This window comes from Notolepis coatsorum (genome assembly GCF_963971535.1).
Source record: "Notolepis coatsorum genome assembly, contig: SCAFFOLD_224, whole genome shotgun sequence".
Taxonomy (NCBI): Eukaryota; Metazoa; Chordata; class Actinopteri; order Aulopiformes; family Paralepididae; genus Notolepis; species Notolepis coatsorum.
This window is the reverse complement of record NW_028174698.1, coordinates 350602-366659: the sequence shown is the minus strand read 5'-3', so window position 1 is coordinate 366659 and position 16058 is coordinate 350602. Positions and strand designations below refer to the sequence as shown.

At 43.8% G+C, this 16058-nt stretch overlaps 1 protein-coding gene across 1 annotated transcript in view; it reads left to right on the top strand.

Moving 5' to 3' along the window:
• Positions 1–14725, top strand: part of LOC311247490 (leukocyte elastase inhibitor-like) — a 38478-nt gene extending 23753 nt beyond the window's left edge. Inside the window, exons 3-9 of the mRNA XM_084338531.1 lie at positions 931–1071; positions 3514–3631; positions 4593–4735; positions 8203–8280; positions 8614–8703; positions 8904–9078; positions 13044–14725. Of these exons, the coding sequence (XP_084194657.1) occupies positions 931–1071; positions 3514–3631; positions 4593–4735; positions 8203–8280; positions 8614–8703; positions 8904–9078; positions 13044–13264 (966 nt within the window). The 3' untranslated portion in view covers positions 13265–14725. The remainder of the gene's footprint in view (positions 1–930; positions 1072–3513; positions 3632–4592; positions 4736–8202; positions 8281–8613; positions 8704–8903; positions 9079–13043) is intronic.
• Positions 14726–16058: the final 1333 nt, after the last annotated feature.

Below are 16058 nucleotides of genomic sequence, written 5' to 3'. Positions count from 1 at the left end.
CCAAGACTACACGTCGGAATGGGTTCAATTAGGGCTGGGCGATATGACCAAAAATGTTATCGCGATAAAATTATAAAATTATTTTCATATAATTCGATATCGATAATTATCGTCGATATAATGTCTGTCAAGTTTAATTAACTTCTAATATGCTGCTGCGAATGTCTCAAGTCGAGTTGATGTCGTCATCAGTCCGCGCACGTTAACAGTTAGCCGACAAGCGGAGTATCTCATGACAATAAATATGACACTAAAATACTCTCTTCCGCCACAATATATTTAAACGACGTCCACTCCCACACTACTATAAACGTGGCCTCAGAATTCAAAACACACACATACTCGGCACGTAAATATATAAAACAGTGCCGTGCAAGCTAGGTATCCTAGCCAGCCTGTTGCTTCTAAGCGGTGTATTCCACGACAATGTGCTAAATATGACACTAAAATACTCTCTTCCGCCAAAATATATTGAAACGACGTCCACTGTATACCCCACACTACTTAAACGTGGCCTCAGAATTCAAAACACACACATACTCGGCACGTAAATATATAAAACAACGCTGTGCAAGCTAATTAGCCTAGCAAGCCTTGTTGTTGAGTGAGTCCTAGTACCTCTGGGTCTCCTTCCGGATCTCGTTCGCTCTCGGCCATCTCCTTCACTGATTGGTTGTTAGCTGTTGTGCGTATGCACGTCACGTCATCACGTAACGTTGGTTGTTGTTAGTGAGTGTGCTGAGCCGAGGCTGAACGGAGCCAAGCTTGGAAATCGATATATCGAAACTTTGCGACCACGTTTCATGTTTATTTCGAGGAAATAATTTATCGCGATAGTTATCGTTATCGTTTTATCGCCCAGCCCTAGGTTCAATACATTTCTGCAACGTTGTGGTGTTTGTAACTTCTGTCTCCTCTGATGGTCCACAGTCGCTGCACCTCCACAAGTCCAAGGAAGACATCCATGCGAGCTTCGGCAGTTTGATGGGTGACCTGAACAAGCCTGGTGCTCCGTACTCCCTCAGCCTGGCCAACAGACTGTATGGACAGCAGTCCTTTGACTTTGTTCAGGTGTGTTTGTGTGTGTGTGAGAGAGTGTATCGGGGGTGCCCCTCATTCTGGAAATTCAGAGACTAGATTTCCAGTCATGGAAAACCTGGAAAATGGACTGAAATTACCAAATATCCTGGGGGGGGGGGAAATATCTGTTATCCTGGAAATATTTTATTGTATTTTCTCCTGACTCAGATCGCCTATATAAATGTAGGTGTGTATTTTGTTTTAAACTGGACTGTCTGTAGGATTATAGCAGTGCCACCCAATTTGGGGCCCATGCTCCCTTTGTTTTGGCCCGTCATGGCATTTGACAAGCTCATGCTTATTGTCCTCTTTTATTTTTAAAGTGCTGCAAAATCCTACACACGTCATTTACGCTGAATTACTGTGTTCTCTATGAGCTGAGTGAGTGACTTGTCGTCTGTGGCACGTGGTTTGTGACGCGTTCTGTCAGAAAGGTGTCTTTCCATTTAGTTCATATGAGGGATCTGGATTATGCATTATGAGTTTGGAGTATTGTAATTGCCGCAATTCAAGCAAGTGTAACACAGAACATGTCTGTGTATTATTTGTTTAGGAGAGCTTGTAAGTAAAGAAACAAACAAACCGCGAACAACAAGAGGAGGCAAGATGACCTTATTGTACAGTTAGCAGTGAAGAGTGTATGAAAGTATTCTGTACTTCTGTATGACAACTATTAAAGAAACTTGTAGCAGTCACCTGGAATGAACGGGAGATACTTCATCATGAACCCTGCGTCATTAAAAAAGGAGAAATAAAACTGGAGTTAAATGTGTCAATACTACCAGTAAATGATATGTTTTATTGTGGATCCCCATTAGTCTACACACCAAAGTGAGACTACTCTTCCTGGGGTCCAAACATTAAAAATACAAACACAAAAAAAAGTTAAATAAAAATATAAAACCGCAAACATTGAAAGTACTCACAAGAAAACATCACAACAAACAAAACAGTGAATCAAAGCTCACTCAATATTCATGAGTCAGATATCACAATTCTCCAACCATAAAATACAAATGACATAGTCAGTCCATAAGAACAAAACGGATCAAAATCATTTATATGATTTTAACTCATAATATAGCATAACTTTTCTCAAGTCACCGATCACCTTTATATTTCCATACTAATTTCCATAATAAGTCAATGACCAAAATTTAACTCATTATTCATGAGCGCAATTTTTAACTATTTTTTTAAACATAAATTTGTTCCTTACCATAGTTATATTTCTCGGTATATTATTCCAATAAGCAACATGCAATATGACCATTTGTGAGCAAGTGCTGTCCTGGATGCGTATATATTTTCCCCAACGGAGTTTCACTTCCGCGTTCGGTTTGCGCAATCTGATTGGCCACTGACGTTTCTCTCAGCCCCAATCGCGTTACTCCTAACAAACTGGTTAAGCTTGGCGACTCTTTCGAAGTCGCTCTCTTTCGAAGTTGGTTAGGGTTAGTTGGTTAAGGTTAGGGTTAGTTGGTTAAGGTTAGGGTTAGTTGGTTAAGGTTAGGGTTAGGGTAACAGCCTGCTGGCACGATTGTTAGGAGTAACACGATTGGCTCTGAAAAAAACGTCAGTGGCCAATCAGATCGCGCAAACCGAACACTGAAGTGAAACTCCGTTGGGGAAAATATACACGCGTCTCCTGGAAATGTCCTGGAAAATGATTTCTCAAAAAGAGTGGGACCCCTGGTTTATGTGTCGCGCAGCTCCATGTTTATGTAAGTATGTTAACTCACTACGTTTGGAAACATGGTTGAGGTAAAGGTTTCAGCCTAGGAGAGACACAAGTCCTTGGTAGCATGAATGACACCGGTAGCAATGAAAGCTATGCGTGAAGGAATGGAAAACACATGGGATCATCTTTAACTTTACTCTGTAAGAATGAGTGGATGGATGGATCAACCAATGACTGAATGGATGTTACAGGGTTCCCGTGGGGTCTTAAAAAGTCTTACATTTAATCATAAAAAGGTCTTAAAGGAACACTGCAACATTTTGGGAAATTATCTTACCATCTTCTCCAAAGAGAGACAAGAAGATAGATACCAGTTTCCTCTCTGTGCGTTCAGTAGAAAGCTATCTGGCTGCACATTAGCCTAGCTTAGCACAATGAATGGAAGCGGACAGTGCCGGTTAGCCTAGGCATTGTCCAACTAACGCCTCTCCCGAAGGCTAACCGGCACTGTCCGCTTCCATTCATTGTGCTAAGCTAGGCTAACATGCAGCCAGATAGCTTTCTACTGAACGCACAGAGAGGAAACTGGTATCTATCTTCTTGTCTCTCTCTGGAGAAGACGATGAGCTAAGTTCCCAAAATGTTGGCGTGTTCCTTTTAAATGTGATTTTGATAGGTATTAAGGCGTGACCGAGCAAGCATACATCTCCTTCTGTGTCAGTGGCGGCATCTGTAACGATTGATGTTTGCAGGAGTTCCTGAATGACACCAGGAAGCATTACAACTCTGAGCTGGAGTCTGTGGACTTCGCCAGTAACCATGAAGCTGCCAGGCTCAACATCAACAGCTGGGTGGAGAAACAGACACAAGGTAGATCACACTCTCTCACACACACACACACACACACACACACACACACACACACACACACAAGCACACACACACACCAGAACGTTAAGATGCACTAATTAAGACTGCTATTTGAAATGAGGACCATTGTAGACTGAACCAGGTACAGCTACACTGAATAAGCATGCTATCTATTGGTCTACAAGGTTCAGATTTTTTCAAAGGTCCAAAGCTTATTATTGCTCTAGTCTGTTCAGCTTGAAACTAAGGGTTGACTGATATATTGGTTTGTAGATGTTGCAGTTTTTTTCTCTAGAAAATCTGTATCTGCCGATTATCAAATATCATCCTGACACATTACCGTCTTTCATGGGCTCTAGTGGGTCAGATCTAGTGAAGGAGTGAACATAATGGTACCATATGAAGTGAGAGTTCACTAGAGCAGTGCTTCTCAACTGGTTGAGTTTCAGGGCCCACCTTTTTCCTTAGACATTAAGTTACGTCACAGGAAACGTATGTCTTTCAAAATAAAAGCGCAACATCATAAATTCTGTAGACCTTTTCCCCCCCTAAACTCTTTAAAAAAACAGGGGTTGCGACCCACCAGTTAAGAACCATGGTATTGGAGCACTTCAGTGCTAGCTTATAAGGGGCTATATATTGTTCCAAAGTTTAGCAATATGCTTATGAGAAAAGATATTTTAATATAATATTTAATGTCAAAAGCTTAGCAACATTGTTGCAGGCCAAAGCTGAAGATTAGAGCACTGGTATCATGAACCTAGAGATCGCAAGGAATCTGCAGATACCAACCATGTCATGCTAACTTACCGAAAAAGATTCAAAATCCAAAATATCCCTTGAGGCCTTTTAATATCAGACTTTCATATCTGCTAAATGTATTCAACAATGATCTGTATCGACCACTACTTCAAACGACATCACTGATCCCCTGTGTGGTCGTCTCTATCCTGTATTCCAGATAAGATCAAGGATCTGCTGAATGAAGGTGTGGTGGATCCCTTGACCATACTGGTGCTGGTCAATGCCATCTACTTCAAAGGCAAATGGGAGAGAACATTTGACGAGAAAGACACCAAAGACGCTCAGTTCAAGATCAACAAGGTAACAGGTCTCTAAAATCAGCAGTTACAATATTTTTAATTTGAAATTAACATATTGACCATTGGTTTTTAGGATTTCAACCTCATTTGTCATCAACCCGAAAATAAATACACGCAAGTGCTTTACTCTGAGTCCCGTGGGAAGCGCTCCATGTTGCGTAGTATAATTATTGTGGGTTGTTATACTCTGTTTTCACCAGATTCCGAAATTCCTCTGGAACAGCTCAATAAGAACATGTAAAACAAGGGCGGCTACGTGGCGTAGTGGGCAAGGCGCTCGCCACGAATGCAGAGACGCTGGGCTCGCCTGTTCGAGCCCAGCGCTCCACATTGCTTTCAGTTTAGCTGGTCGTCCGTACTAATACACATTGGCCGTATTAGGGGGTGGGAAACTGATGGGTGGGGATCGGGCGTTGTGGACAGCGACTCCTACAGGTCGGTTGGTGCGCCTGCGCAGTAGAATCAGGAAGTGTCGGGGGCAGCGTGAGCCTCCCACGCGTTACTCCTCGCCACTGAGAGATCGAGCTGCGCAGGTGAAAAGATGCGACTGCTGTTACCTCAAGTACCGGAGGGGACTTGTGCTATGTATGACTTAGTCCACATTGCAGCCGGCTTGTGGGAGGCAAGAAACAGCGTTCGTGACAGGGGAGGGTTGAATTGGATGATATGAAATTGGGATGGGAGAAAATATAGAAAATGGGAGAAAAAGTGGATAAAAAAAAAGAACATGTAAAACATTTATAAGTTCAGCGCTTATTTATACATCTATTGATCAATCAACTCTTTCAAATGAACTTGAATCACTCCTCTTAACCTCATGGAGGGCAGCTGGGGTCATCTTAGCCTCATGGAGGGCAGCTGGGGGTCATCTTAACCTCATGGAGGGCAGCTGGGGGTCATCTTAGCCTCATGGAGGGCAGCTGGGGGTCATCTTAGCCTCATGGAGGGCAGCTGGGGGTCATCTTAGCCTCATGGAGGGCAGCTGGGGTCATCTTAGCCTCATGGAGGGCAGCTGGGGGTCATCTTAGCCTCATGGAGGGCAGCTGGGGTCATCTTAGCCTCATGGAGGGCAGCTGGGGGTCATCTTAGCCTCATGGAGGGCAGCTGGGGTCATCTTAGCCTCATGGAGGGCAGCTGGGGGTCATCTTAGCCTCATGGAGGGCAGCTGGGGGTCATCTTAGCCTCATGGAGGGCAGCTGGGGGTCATCTTAGCCTCATGGAGGGCAGCTGCGGGCAGGTTTCTTGTGATATGCTTCAGTCAAGACGACGCAGGCTCTGGGACACCGAGGCGTTTTACAATGGGCTCGGCAAACCGCCAAGTCCTGTCAACCTGAACATAATAAAAATGTCTTTTCTTTTCTGGCATGTTTGCACTTTGCACAACCCTCGCTCAATGTACGGTATGGTACCTGCTATCTGTTGAGGGTGGGTTGCCATGGCACCGTAACCAAACACGTAGGTAGTGTGAATGGTATGACAAGCTTGGCACGCCTGTTTGCACAACATGATTCTTCTACATCTGTTTACTGTTGGAAAGATTAACCAGTGAGGGATACATTTTTAGAAGGTGAGTCGAGTTGGCTGGAGCTTAGGTTAGAAAACTTAGTTTGGATCCCTGGACTGACATTGAAATTGTGGCGGGCCCAAGGGACCACTCACGCGTTTTTAGTAATTTTGCCAATGGCGAAAATTAACTGTGTTTTCCTTTCCTGGTTACGAGTAATCTTGTCTTTGATGCTGCATGTGGGGTTAATGGGGAAATTGCGTTTCATCAAAGGATTTTATGTTTTGTTAACGTTCCAATTTTTTAAAGCCAAATTGCTGACCTAAATGACCGGATGTTGCAGAGAATGCGCTGACGCTGGTGACGTCGGGTGACCTGATCTGCAATGCTGAGCTGGTTTTGGCCATTTTAGGCAGCTCCGAATGTCTAAATCCCCTGCCTTATCAGAGAGAGAACTGTATATTAGAAGGCCTTGTTCACGGGAACCACAGCTGCATGAACCACAGAGGAAGCTACAGTAGGACAGTAGACGGGAGCAGCCGGAAATACGTCACCCGTGAGAGGTCTATAGGAGAAACAACTGTGGATATTCTCTACCGTTTTATCAAAGAAGGAAACGTCTTCCACAGAAAGGGAAGAGGGAGGGAGGACAGGATGGCATAGTTTATGGAGGTTCTTTGCAGATTCCTCAATCTTATTGTGAAAGGAGGATTTGACTAGCAATGTTTTTGGAGAATGGTGACAAGAAATTACGGTAAGTAGTGATGTCACCAGGGAGGCGGGTCCTCTTGCACTTCCTCTCTGCACCATGTGTAGGCTCCTCAGGAAATGGGTTGTCAACTGATTGGACCGAAAGAGGACTATTGGTTACGCGTGTATGCCAAACGTCTGTCCTCGGACGGAGATGGAAGGTGGGGAATTTCACTAGATTGTAAGAGGCAGTTCCGTGGAATATTGCGGACTTTGCGGGTGCCAAGCCCTGATAAGTCTACTAGGCATAACTTAACAGGGCTTTATCTCCTGCAAGAGGTTACATGCATTAGATACCTGTGATGTCTTCCATTGGTACAGTGCTGGTCTGTGGGGGTGTCAGATGTGATGTGAATCTGTCCTCCAAATGATCTCAAAGCAGCTTGTCCTTTCATGCAACCTCGTCTGAGGTCATGAGGCGTGTAAAGCCAGCGTTTCTTCAGAGCAAGTTACCTTGTTGTTTCATCAGAGGCCCTCTTGAATGCCATTCCGATGCCGGAATCTCAGAATCGGTGACGTGAACTTAAAGGAACACGCCGACATTATGGGAAATGTGCTTACTGTCCGGTAGAAAAACTATTGATTGATTGATTGAAAACTTTATTAACAGATTGCAGAATGGGCACAATACAGTACAGCTCAATACAAAACAACTGCTAAGAGGATGCAGACCAGAAAAATACTTTCGTCTTGTTTACATCGGGGTCCCCCATTTTCAATTAATCAGGACATTTATGACATACAAGACATACAGATATACAGAACTGTGTTGTAAAAAGAGATCATAAAAAATATATACATCCGAAGGGGAAGAAACTGTACATTGGTGGGGGGCGGGGGGGGGGGGGGGGGGGGGGTAGAGGATATCTTACTGCAAGCACAAATAAATGGAAGCGGATATGGATCAGCAAAAACACATCCCTGGAGTTTGGAGGCCAGTTGATCCGTATCCGCTTCCACTAATTAGCTTGCAGCCGGATAGTTTTCTACTGAATGCACAGAGAGGACATTGGTATCTATCTTCTTGTCTGACTCTGGAGAAGATAAGCGGAAAGCTTATTTTCCATAATGTCGGCGTGTTCCTTTAAGATCCATGTGGGTCGATTGGAAATTAGGAATAGAAAAATGGAAAGAAAGAGACGGAGTGTGAACTACCTCTTTAACGACAAAACGGTGATCAACACTACAAGGCTGTGGTTTGTCTCTGTCTCCAGAACGAGGGTAAACCAGTGAAGATGATGAACCTGAAGGCCAAGTTCCATTTCGCCGTCATCCCTGACCTCAACTGCCAGGTAATATTTCAAACAGCCAATCGATCAACGGTATATATTAGCATCCAGCTGCTATGTATAATAGATTATTTGGAGTCAATGTGGCAGCTAGTCTCAATCAACCCTCTCTCTCTACTAATCAATCGTTCTCCCTCTATCAGACAAGCAACTAATCAATCAGTGAATGTAAGCAGTGCCTTTTTTATAGCTATATTCATGTGAGACTATTCAATTCTTACTATCTCACTCTACTGTGTTACCTGTAAGCAGTTCAGTCAACTGTGTGTGACAGATCCTGGAGCTGCCTTATGTACTGTATTACCTGTAAGCAGTTCAGTCAACTGTGTTTGACAGATCCTGGAGCTGCCTTATGTAGGGAAGGAACTCAGTATGCTGATCTTTCTACCCAACGAGATGGAGGACAACACCACAGGACTGGAGAAGGTAGGTCACACACACACACACACACACACACACACACACACACACACACACACACACTCATACTCTCTCTCTCAACACACACACACACTCTCTCAACACACTCACACTCTCTCTCAAACACACACACACACACACACACACGCACACACACACACACACACACACACACACAGTAAATGCTGATGTTATTCCCATCCCAGATGGAGAGGGAGTTGACTTATGAGAACTTTAAGCAGTGGACCCGCCGAGGCATGATGGTAGAAGTTCAGGTGGGCCTGCCTCGTTTCAAGATGGAGAAGACGTGTGACCTGAAAGAGGTCCTGAGCAGCATGGGCATGGTGGACGCCTTCTCACGAGATCTCTGTGACTTCTCTGGTAGGAGGGAATATGGAATATGGCTGTTAGCTTTGCCCTTTTTAAAGGACCACTCCACACATTTTGGGGGGAAATACACTTATTAGCTGCTCCCTACTGCTTCCAGTCCTTGTGTTAAGCTAGGCAAGCTGCTCCTTTGCAGACACACAGAGATGAAACTGATATCAATCTTCTCGTCTGAATCTGGGGAAGATGGCAAATACATGTATTTCCCTAAATGTCCTTTAAAGCCATTTTTAATAAGTAAGCAATCACATGACTAACCTTTCCAGAACTCATGTTCTAATGGCAGTGGCGGCCGCACCCCCTGGTGGAAAGTGGTTTTGGATTTTTCTATAATAGTAGATTTCGACCGCTAAAATATAATAATTCTTTTTTATATATAAATGACTCATTTTAAGTGTGTTTGTGTTTAAAATAAACAATAACGTGTAATATATAAAATAGAAATCATTGTTTGTGCGTCCTGTTCATCCCCGCTCTCTTCTGGGGCGCTAGAAATATTGCCCCACTGACTGGGCGTCATTGCGCAACGCAGCCAATTGAAAAATGCACAGAGCAACATAAATGCACCTAGCAACTAAATTTTGCCAATCAGTGTCTTCAAATACGATGCCTGAGGCGCCGTGTCCACAAAGCGTTTTTTTCAAGGCGGAGCGCTTTGGATATCAAATGATATGAATGCCCAGAGCGATTCCAAAGCGCAGGGAGCGCTTATTGTTGCGTCATCTGCATTATAGATTGTGTTACAAAGGGTCAGATTAAACCGAATATATATATTTATTACTTGAGATATATTGTATAATATTTGTATATCGTCTGATATCCCTTGTATATTCTTTGTACATATACACGGAATATCCCTTTACCTAGGTACAGGCCAGACCATAATATTCGTTCTCCTATTGGACAGCGACCCCCTAGGCGCCAACGGCCATACCCCCAATGTCTAGTTCAAAGTCACCGCTAAGACATGTCTCAACATGCCCAGGTTTGCGCAGTAATACGAGACAGAAATGAGGTTGGCACTAGATTATTCACCTTACGTATAAATACGTCGCAGGTGGATACAGAAGCACTTATCCTAAAACATGTTAACCCAACAAGTTGAAGCCTTCACCACGATACAACGTGCTGTGAAGTGGGCCCTTTTTGCCCCTAAATAGAGCCTTGAGACCGCGTGCGAATTGATAGCTAAAGTGTCAGAGTTTAACGCTGTATCGTCGAGTTCGACTTATTCTATTATAAAGTAATAGTCTATTATGTATAGTGTATCGTGCGGCTACCGTTCTACAGTGACCAGCATTACCACAGTTTCATCGTACCGAGCTAGTGTGCTTATCCAGGCTGGGCGGCCTAACCTTGTGCCGCCATCCGAGGAGTCCTAGACGAGAACCGTGTGGATATGTACACTGGATAACCTACACCGACGAATGCAGAGCCCTTTTCGGCTGGATTATATTGCTTTGGTACTGTGGCTGCTGGAGCAGAGAACCGTCTACCCCACTACCGTGTGGGATCTACCCTGTGAGGAGCCCCGTCGAGCCCGCCTCTAGGACCCAGAGGCTGGCTAGCTTTCATCCATGCTGCAATGCATACTGGAGTATAGCTGTTGCTTTGTCTAAGGACCAAGGGATTATTGCACCGTCTCCTGTACCTGGAGTCTCTTTATTCCTCGTTGATCCAGACTTTTGCTCCCGACAATTCCTCTCCCCCTGCTGGCTTACAACCGGAGGGAACCCCCTTAGTATCTCCAGCTGACCTATGAGTGTGCCTTATATAATTCTTATGCTACAGGTGGTATTAATTATCCCCATCGTAATATGCTCATGGACTTACGCTCTTGACCTATTTATGCACATTCTTCGCCATACAAGCACGACCCTAATTCTCAATACTGTAATCTACTATTGCTGCTCTTCTAATAAATATTCTAAACAGGACTTTCTTTGTTAAGCCGTGTTATTGTGTGGGTGTTCATCATATATACCGTGTACTGTATGGCCAGTAATTAAAGTACATAACTCAGTAGTGGTTTAATGATACCATACTCTCAATACAGTCAGGGAATTGTACCCCTCAGTTACAGATTGTATATACCTTAGGTCGTATATTACTGGGTTGTCAGACACGGCAAGAATCGGCCTCTCCTCTGCCATGTTTGTTGATCTTTTTAGTCCCGCCACTTACTCGATTTTGATTGATCGGTCGAAAAAAGTGACATTGATGAGCGGTGCTCCTCTGCAAATGTGGAAACATTTTCTACTCGAGGCGCCTAGAGCGCTCCGCCAAAAAACGCTAGCGGGCGAGAGCGCTAAAACGTGAGGTGCGGCGCGGCGCAGGGAAGAGGAGCGCTCCTAGCGTGTCTTTACCATAGAAATGAATGGCAGAAAGGAGCTGGCAGCTCAAAAAATGCTTTCTGTGGACACAGCCCCGGAAGGGTGCTTTTTCTAGCGCCCCAAACAGAGTCATTGTCGAATTGTCTATTCACTCTATTGGCTGAGCATCGCGTTCGTGTGACATCACGTCCACCAGGAAATACTAAACGCTAATAGTTGTCGTCGTCGGAAATTGATAATAATCACAAGATACATTCACAGTGTTGGATCTAACTAAATGGATTTATATATGGACAGGTTTATGGAAAGTTCAAGCCCAGACCACAAAGCTTCTCGAAGGGTTACGTCCAGGCATGCAGTCGTGCACACACGCGGTTACACGGCGTGTTAGTAGGTCACTCAGGGCAGAAGTGCGCGCAATGATGTGCACGCGCGCACTCGTCGCGCCGTGCGATAAGTACGCGGCCACAACACCGGCACTTATCACCTAGACTTTGCATAATAATAGGATACCTACTGTCCTTCTGTAAAATAACTCTAAGTTACATTGTTAATTTAGTTTGTATTTACTTTTCTAGTTTAAGTTAATTCAATTAAAGAAATTGTAACTACAATTACATTTAAAACATTTTTATGCATAATAATCATCTGTTCTGTGCGCAACTGAGGGAACATGTATGCGCGTGCACGTGGCGTGTGGGCAGTTCCCATATTACGACTGCATCACTGGTTACGTCGGACAGACCAGAGGCGCGCGCAGGCACTCACGGTTTAGCATGATGAAATCAGTGACTGTACTCCTGACAAAGTATAGTATGGTTTATTTGTATTGGGAAAGATACAGACACATTAGCTGGTTGAACAACATCTATATGTGTGGTAATAATGCAGATATTGAGTGTATTTCTGTGAAAATGCACGTGGCGCACGCCTCGAATTCCAACCGAAGCGGAAAAAATTCCCTTCCTGCCCGCGGCCGGTGTGAACAGCGACGCCCGTTAACATGGGAGCGAAAGTGAAGCGCTGATGGCTCGCCCGCCTCACGCCCGCGTTTGATGTTTTCGTGCCGTTAAGCGCGACGGCTCTTTTTTTGTACGTGATGTTCTACCGGCAAAAAAAAGTGAGTCTCAGCCTCAACATATACTGTTCTGTAGTTACTGAAACTGATTGAATATGGCACCGCCCCACCTAGAATAATTTTCACCAGCCGCCACACTGCCTACTGGGCAATACGCTCTACAACCCCAACTATTGCTGCTACCGTCTCAACCTTTTACTGGGTATAGATTTAATTTTGAGTAAAAGAACATATCTTTGAAGAGTGGAACTCACAAATGGAACCCCCCCTCGCCCAAATCTCTGCTCAGTTTCTTTGGCCGACCCCATGCGGCAACATTTGCTGGAGCCCACCTACCCCCATTTAAAAGGGGCAACTACCCCAAAATAAGTAATTACCCCTCATTCAAAAGAGGCAACTACCCCCATTCAAAAGAAGTACCGGTAACTACCCCTCATTCAAAAGAAGCATTCCCGCATTGTGTGATTAGATGTGAATGAGCCCGGAGTCCTCTCCTCGTGTCTCTTGTTCACTTCCCACGTTTGAAGCTCTTCCTCTGCTCCTGACAGGCATGTCTGCAGCCGGTGACCTGGTGCTGTCCAAGGTGGTCCACAAGGCGTTTGTGGAGGTGAACGAGGAGGGCACGGAGGCCGCCGCAGCCACCGCCGGCGTCATGATGGAGTGCTGCATGCCCATGAGATTCTACGCCGACCACCCCTTCCTCTTCTTCATCCAGCACAACCCCAGCAAAAGCATCCTTTTCGCCGGCCGATACTCCTCCCCAGAGTAAATGCTGCACCTTTTACGTGCAACGCTCACGTTTCCTCCGTAGACGTGCTCTGCTTGCCATCCTGCATTGCTTGAGCCGCAAAGGACAAGACAAGAAACGCTGCATCTGAAAACACCACCACTCTATTTTTCATTGATTAGAGTAGGCTAAATGATCATTTAATATATAGACTATCATGAATTTATCAAGCAGGCTAATTTGTCTCCATTTTGGAAAATTACCAGTGACTTATCTACTCTAAAGCCTTTTGAAAGGTCAAAGGTCAAAAGTGGGATACCCATTACTTTGTTTGGATCACTGATTGGAGCCTTTAATCTCTTGCACTGTACTGTATATCCTGTACCCCCCACTCGGAAGCCTTACACTATTATGTCTTGTACTGTTGTTACCCAGCAACACAAAATCATCCACTTGCTACAATTTATTCTATTGGCCAGGATGGGCAGTGGTTGTACCCTTTGACCCGGTCTCTGTAACATCCACTATGTGCGTAATGAATATGCTCCTTTATACTGTATGTATATGTATATGTGTATATGTACAAAGATTATCCAGTGATGACATAACATTGAATGTTTCCTTACCAATTTGATGTTTTGCAACACTTTACATTTTAACCATGCAAAGTGCTTTTTGTTTTGTCATATGCAATTTAAGTGTCATTTGATAATGAATTGTAGTGTCGTGTGCTCCATTACATACCAGATTACATTTTTAAAACAACAGATGTCATTGGGGCTTTTCTCCCCAATTAAACTACCCCCCCCCCCCCCCCCCCGACACAGTAGAGTTACGAGTCGAGATTTTGATCTTTCCTGCCGGAGTGACCATACTAATCACTCAACATGGGGTTATAGCAATGTCAGCAAACACCTTGGATAGCAACATGGCGGGTGTAGAACAGGTGAGAAAAAGGTGTGTGTGTGCTGTTACATTTTCTGCCAGGACAATAAGCCTGTATGTGTTGTTCTTGAAGCACTGTACTGTATCTGTCGCACGCACGCACGCACACACACACACACACACACCCCAAGGGGTGCTTGAGCACCTGCCTTTTTGAGCCTCATAAAAAAGTGGTATTTTTATTTTTTTTAACAAATGTCCTTTTTGAAGAAAAAAAATATATTTTTTTTTTGTTACGCATATAGACTGCCCTTCCAACTGAAAAATGTCAGGATAGAATCAAAATATTAGGTAAAGAGAGAGATGCCCCATATTCCATTGCAGTTTGCACTGCCTCCTCAGCGTGCCTCTCCACGGACCTATATATTTTATGCATAGCGTGGGTGGTGGTGATGATGATGATGATAGAAACCGCTGTAGCGCATACAGTTGAATGCTGGTATTATACTTACTGAGGGACACGAAGAAGTCAAGTCCGATGGGATTTGGGAATCTCAAATACAAATCGGGATTGGAATAAAAAATGCATTTATATTAAACAATACAGAATATACAGCTCTTGGGGTCTGTGCTTTGCTCATTTCTGCCTTGCACTATATAGTATTGTATATTAGTACACCGCATAGTATTGTATATTATATGGTAACTCAGTTACGTCTATTCTGCATCGAACATTGTACATATGCCTATACTGAACACTGTGACCTCATTTTTTTTACTTCTAATTTACATGCTATACTATGTTATTCTATTTCATACTTATCTTGTCTTGCACAGTCTCTGGAGCGTAACAGTAAGAAGCATTTTGTATAAAAGTATTCTGTACTTCTGTATGACAACTATTAAAGAAACTTGAAACTGTAGGGTAAGCACTTATTCCCTCCCCCCTGAACATTTATGGAGATGTATGGGCCTTTTAAGTCAGTGATAAAAGTGTATTTCAAAGATAAGTGAGCCCAAAAAGGGCCCTAAAAAAAATTGTGCTTGTGCGCTACGCGCGCTCGGTTAAAACACACACAGGTATAGTGCCCTTTTCAGCCTTTGAGCACCTGCCCCTCTAAAGTCCTGTGCACGTCCCTGCACACACACACACACACACATCCCTGCACACACAAAACACACAACATTTGCTTACTGACTCACTCACTTAGGGCTCGGCAATATGGTCAAAATATGATTATCACAATATTTTTCTTATTTTTGAGCGTATGCGGATATTTGACTGGAATACTTTATAATACTTAACAATTTTAGATTTACTTAAAAAAAATGGATAAGGATACGTTTACTGTACTGTATTATACCCATTCTGCAATCTGTTAATAAAGTTTTCAATCAATCAATCAAGGCAGGGATACACTATGATATGCCCCCCCCCCCCCCCCCCATGCTCACACAGACCATCATGTATCCCTAATGTTGACTCCTAACCCTTGGAATGGCCAAAATGTCCTCATTGTGCCTAAAAGTAAACATGTCCACAACTCAAACTGGCCCTCTGGAGTGTCGTATTCGAAGTATAGAAAGTATATAGTATAAATAGAGAAGTAGCTATTCTAAAGATATAGAAGTATAATTTTACTCCCTGCTTCCTCTGAGCCTTGAAGAAAATGTTGTCAAGCTAAAATTCCACTTCCAGTTCTATTCTTTGTCCTGGAAGATATCTTTGTCCTGACCTGAAGGAACCTCATCTCTGACCTGAAGGAACATCACCTCTGACCTGAAGGAACATCATCTCTGAGCTGAAGGAGGAACATCATCTCTGACCTGAAGGAACCTCATCTCTGACCTGAAGGAGGAACATCATCTCTGACCTGAAGGAGGAACATCATCTCTGACCTGAAGGAACATCATCTCTGACCTGAAGGAGGAACATCATCTCTGACCTGAA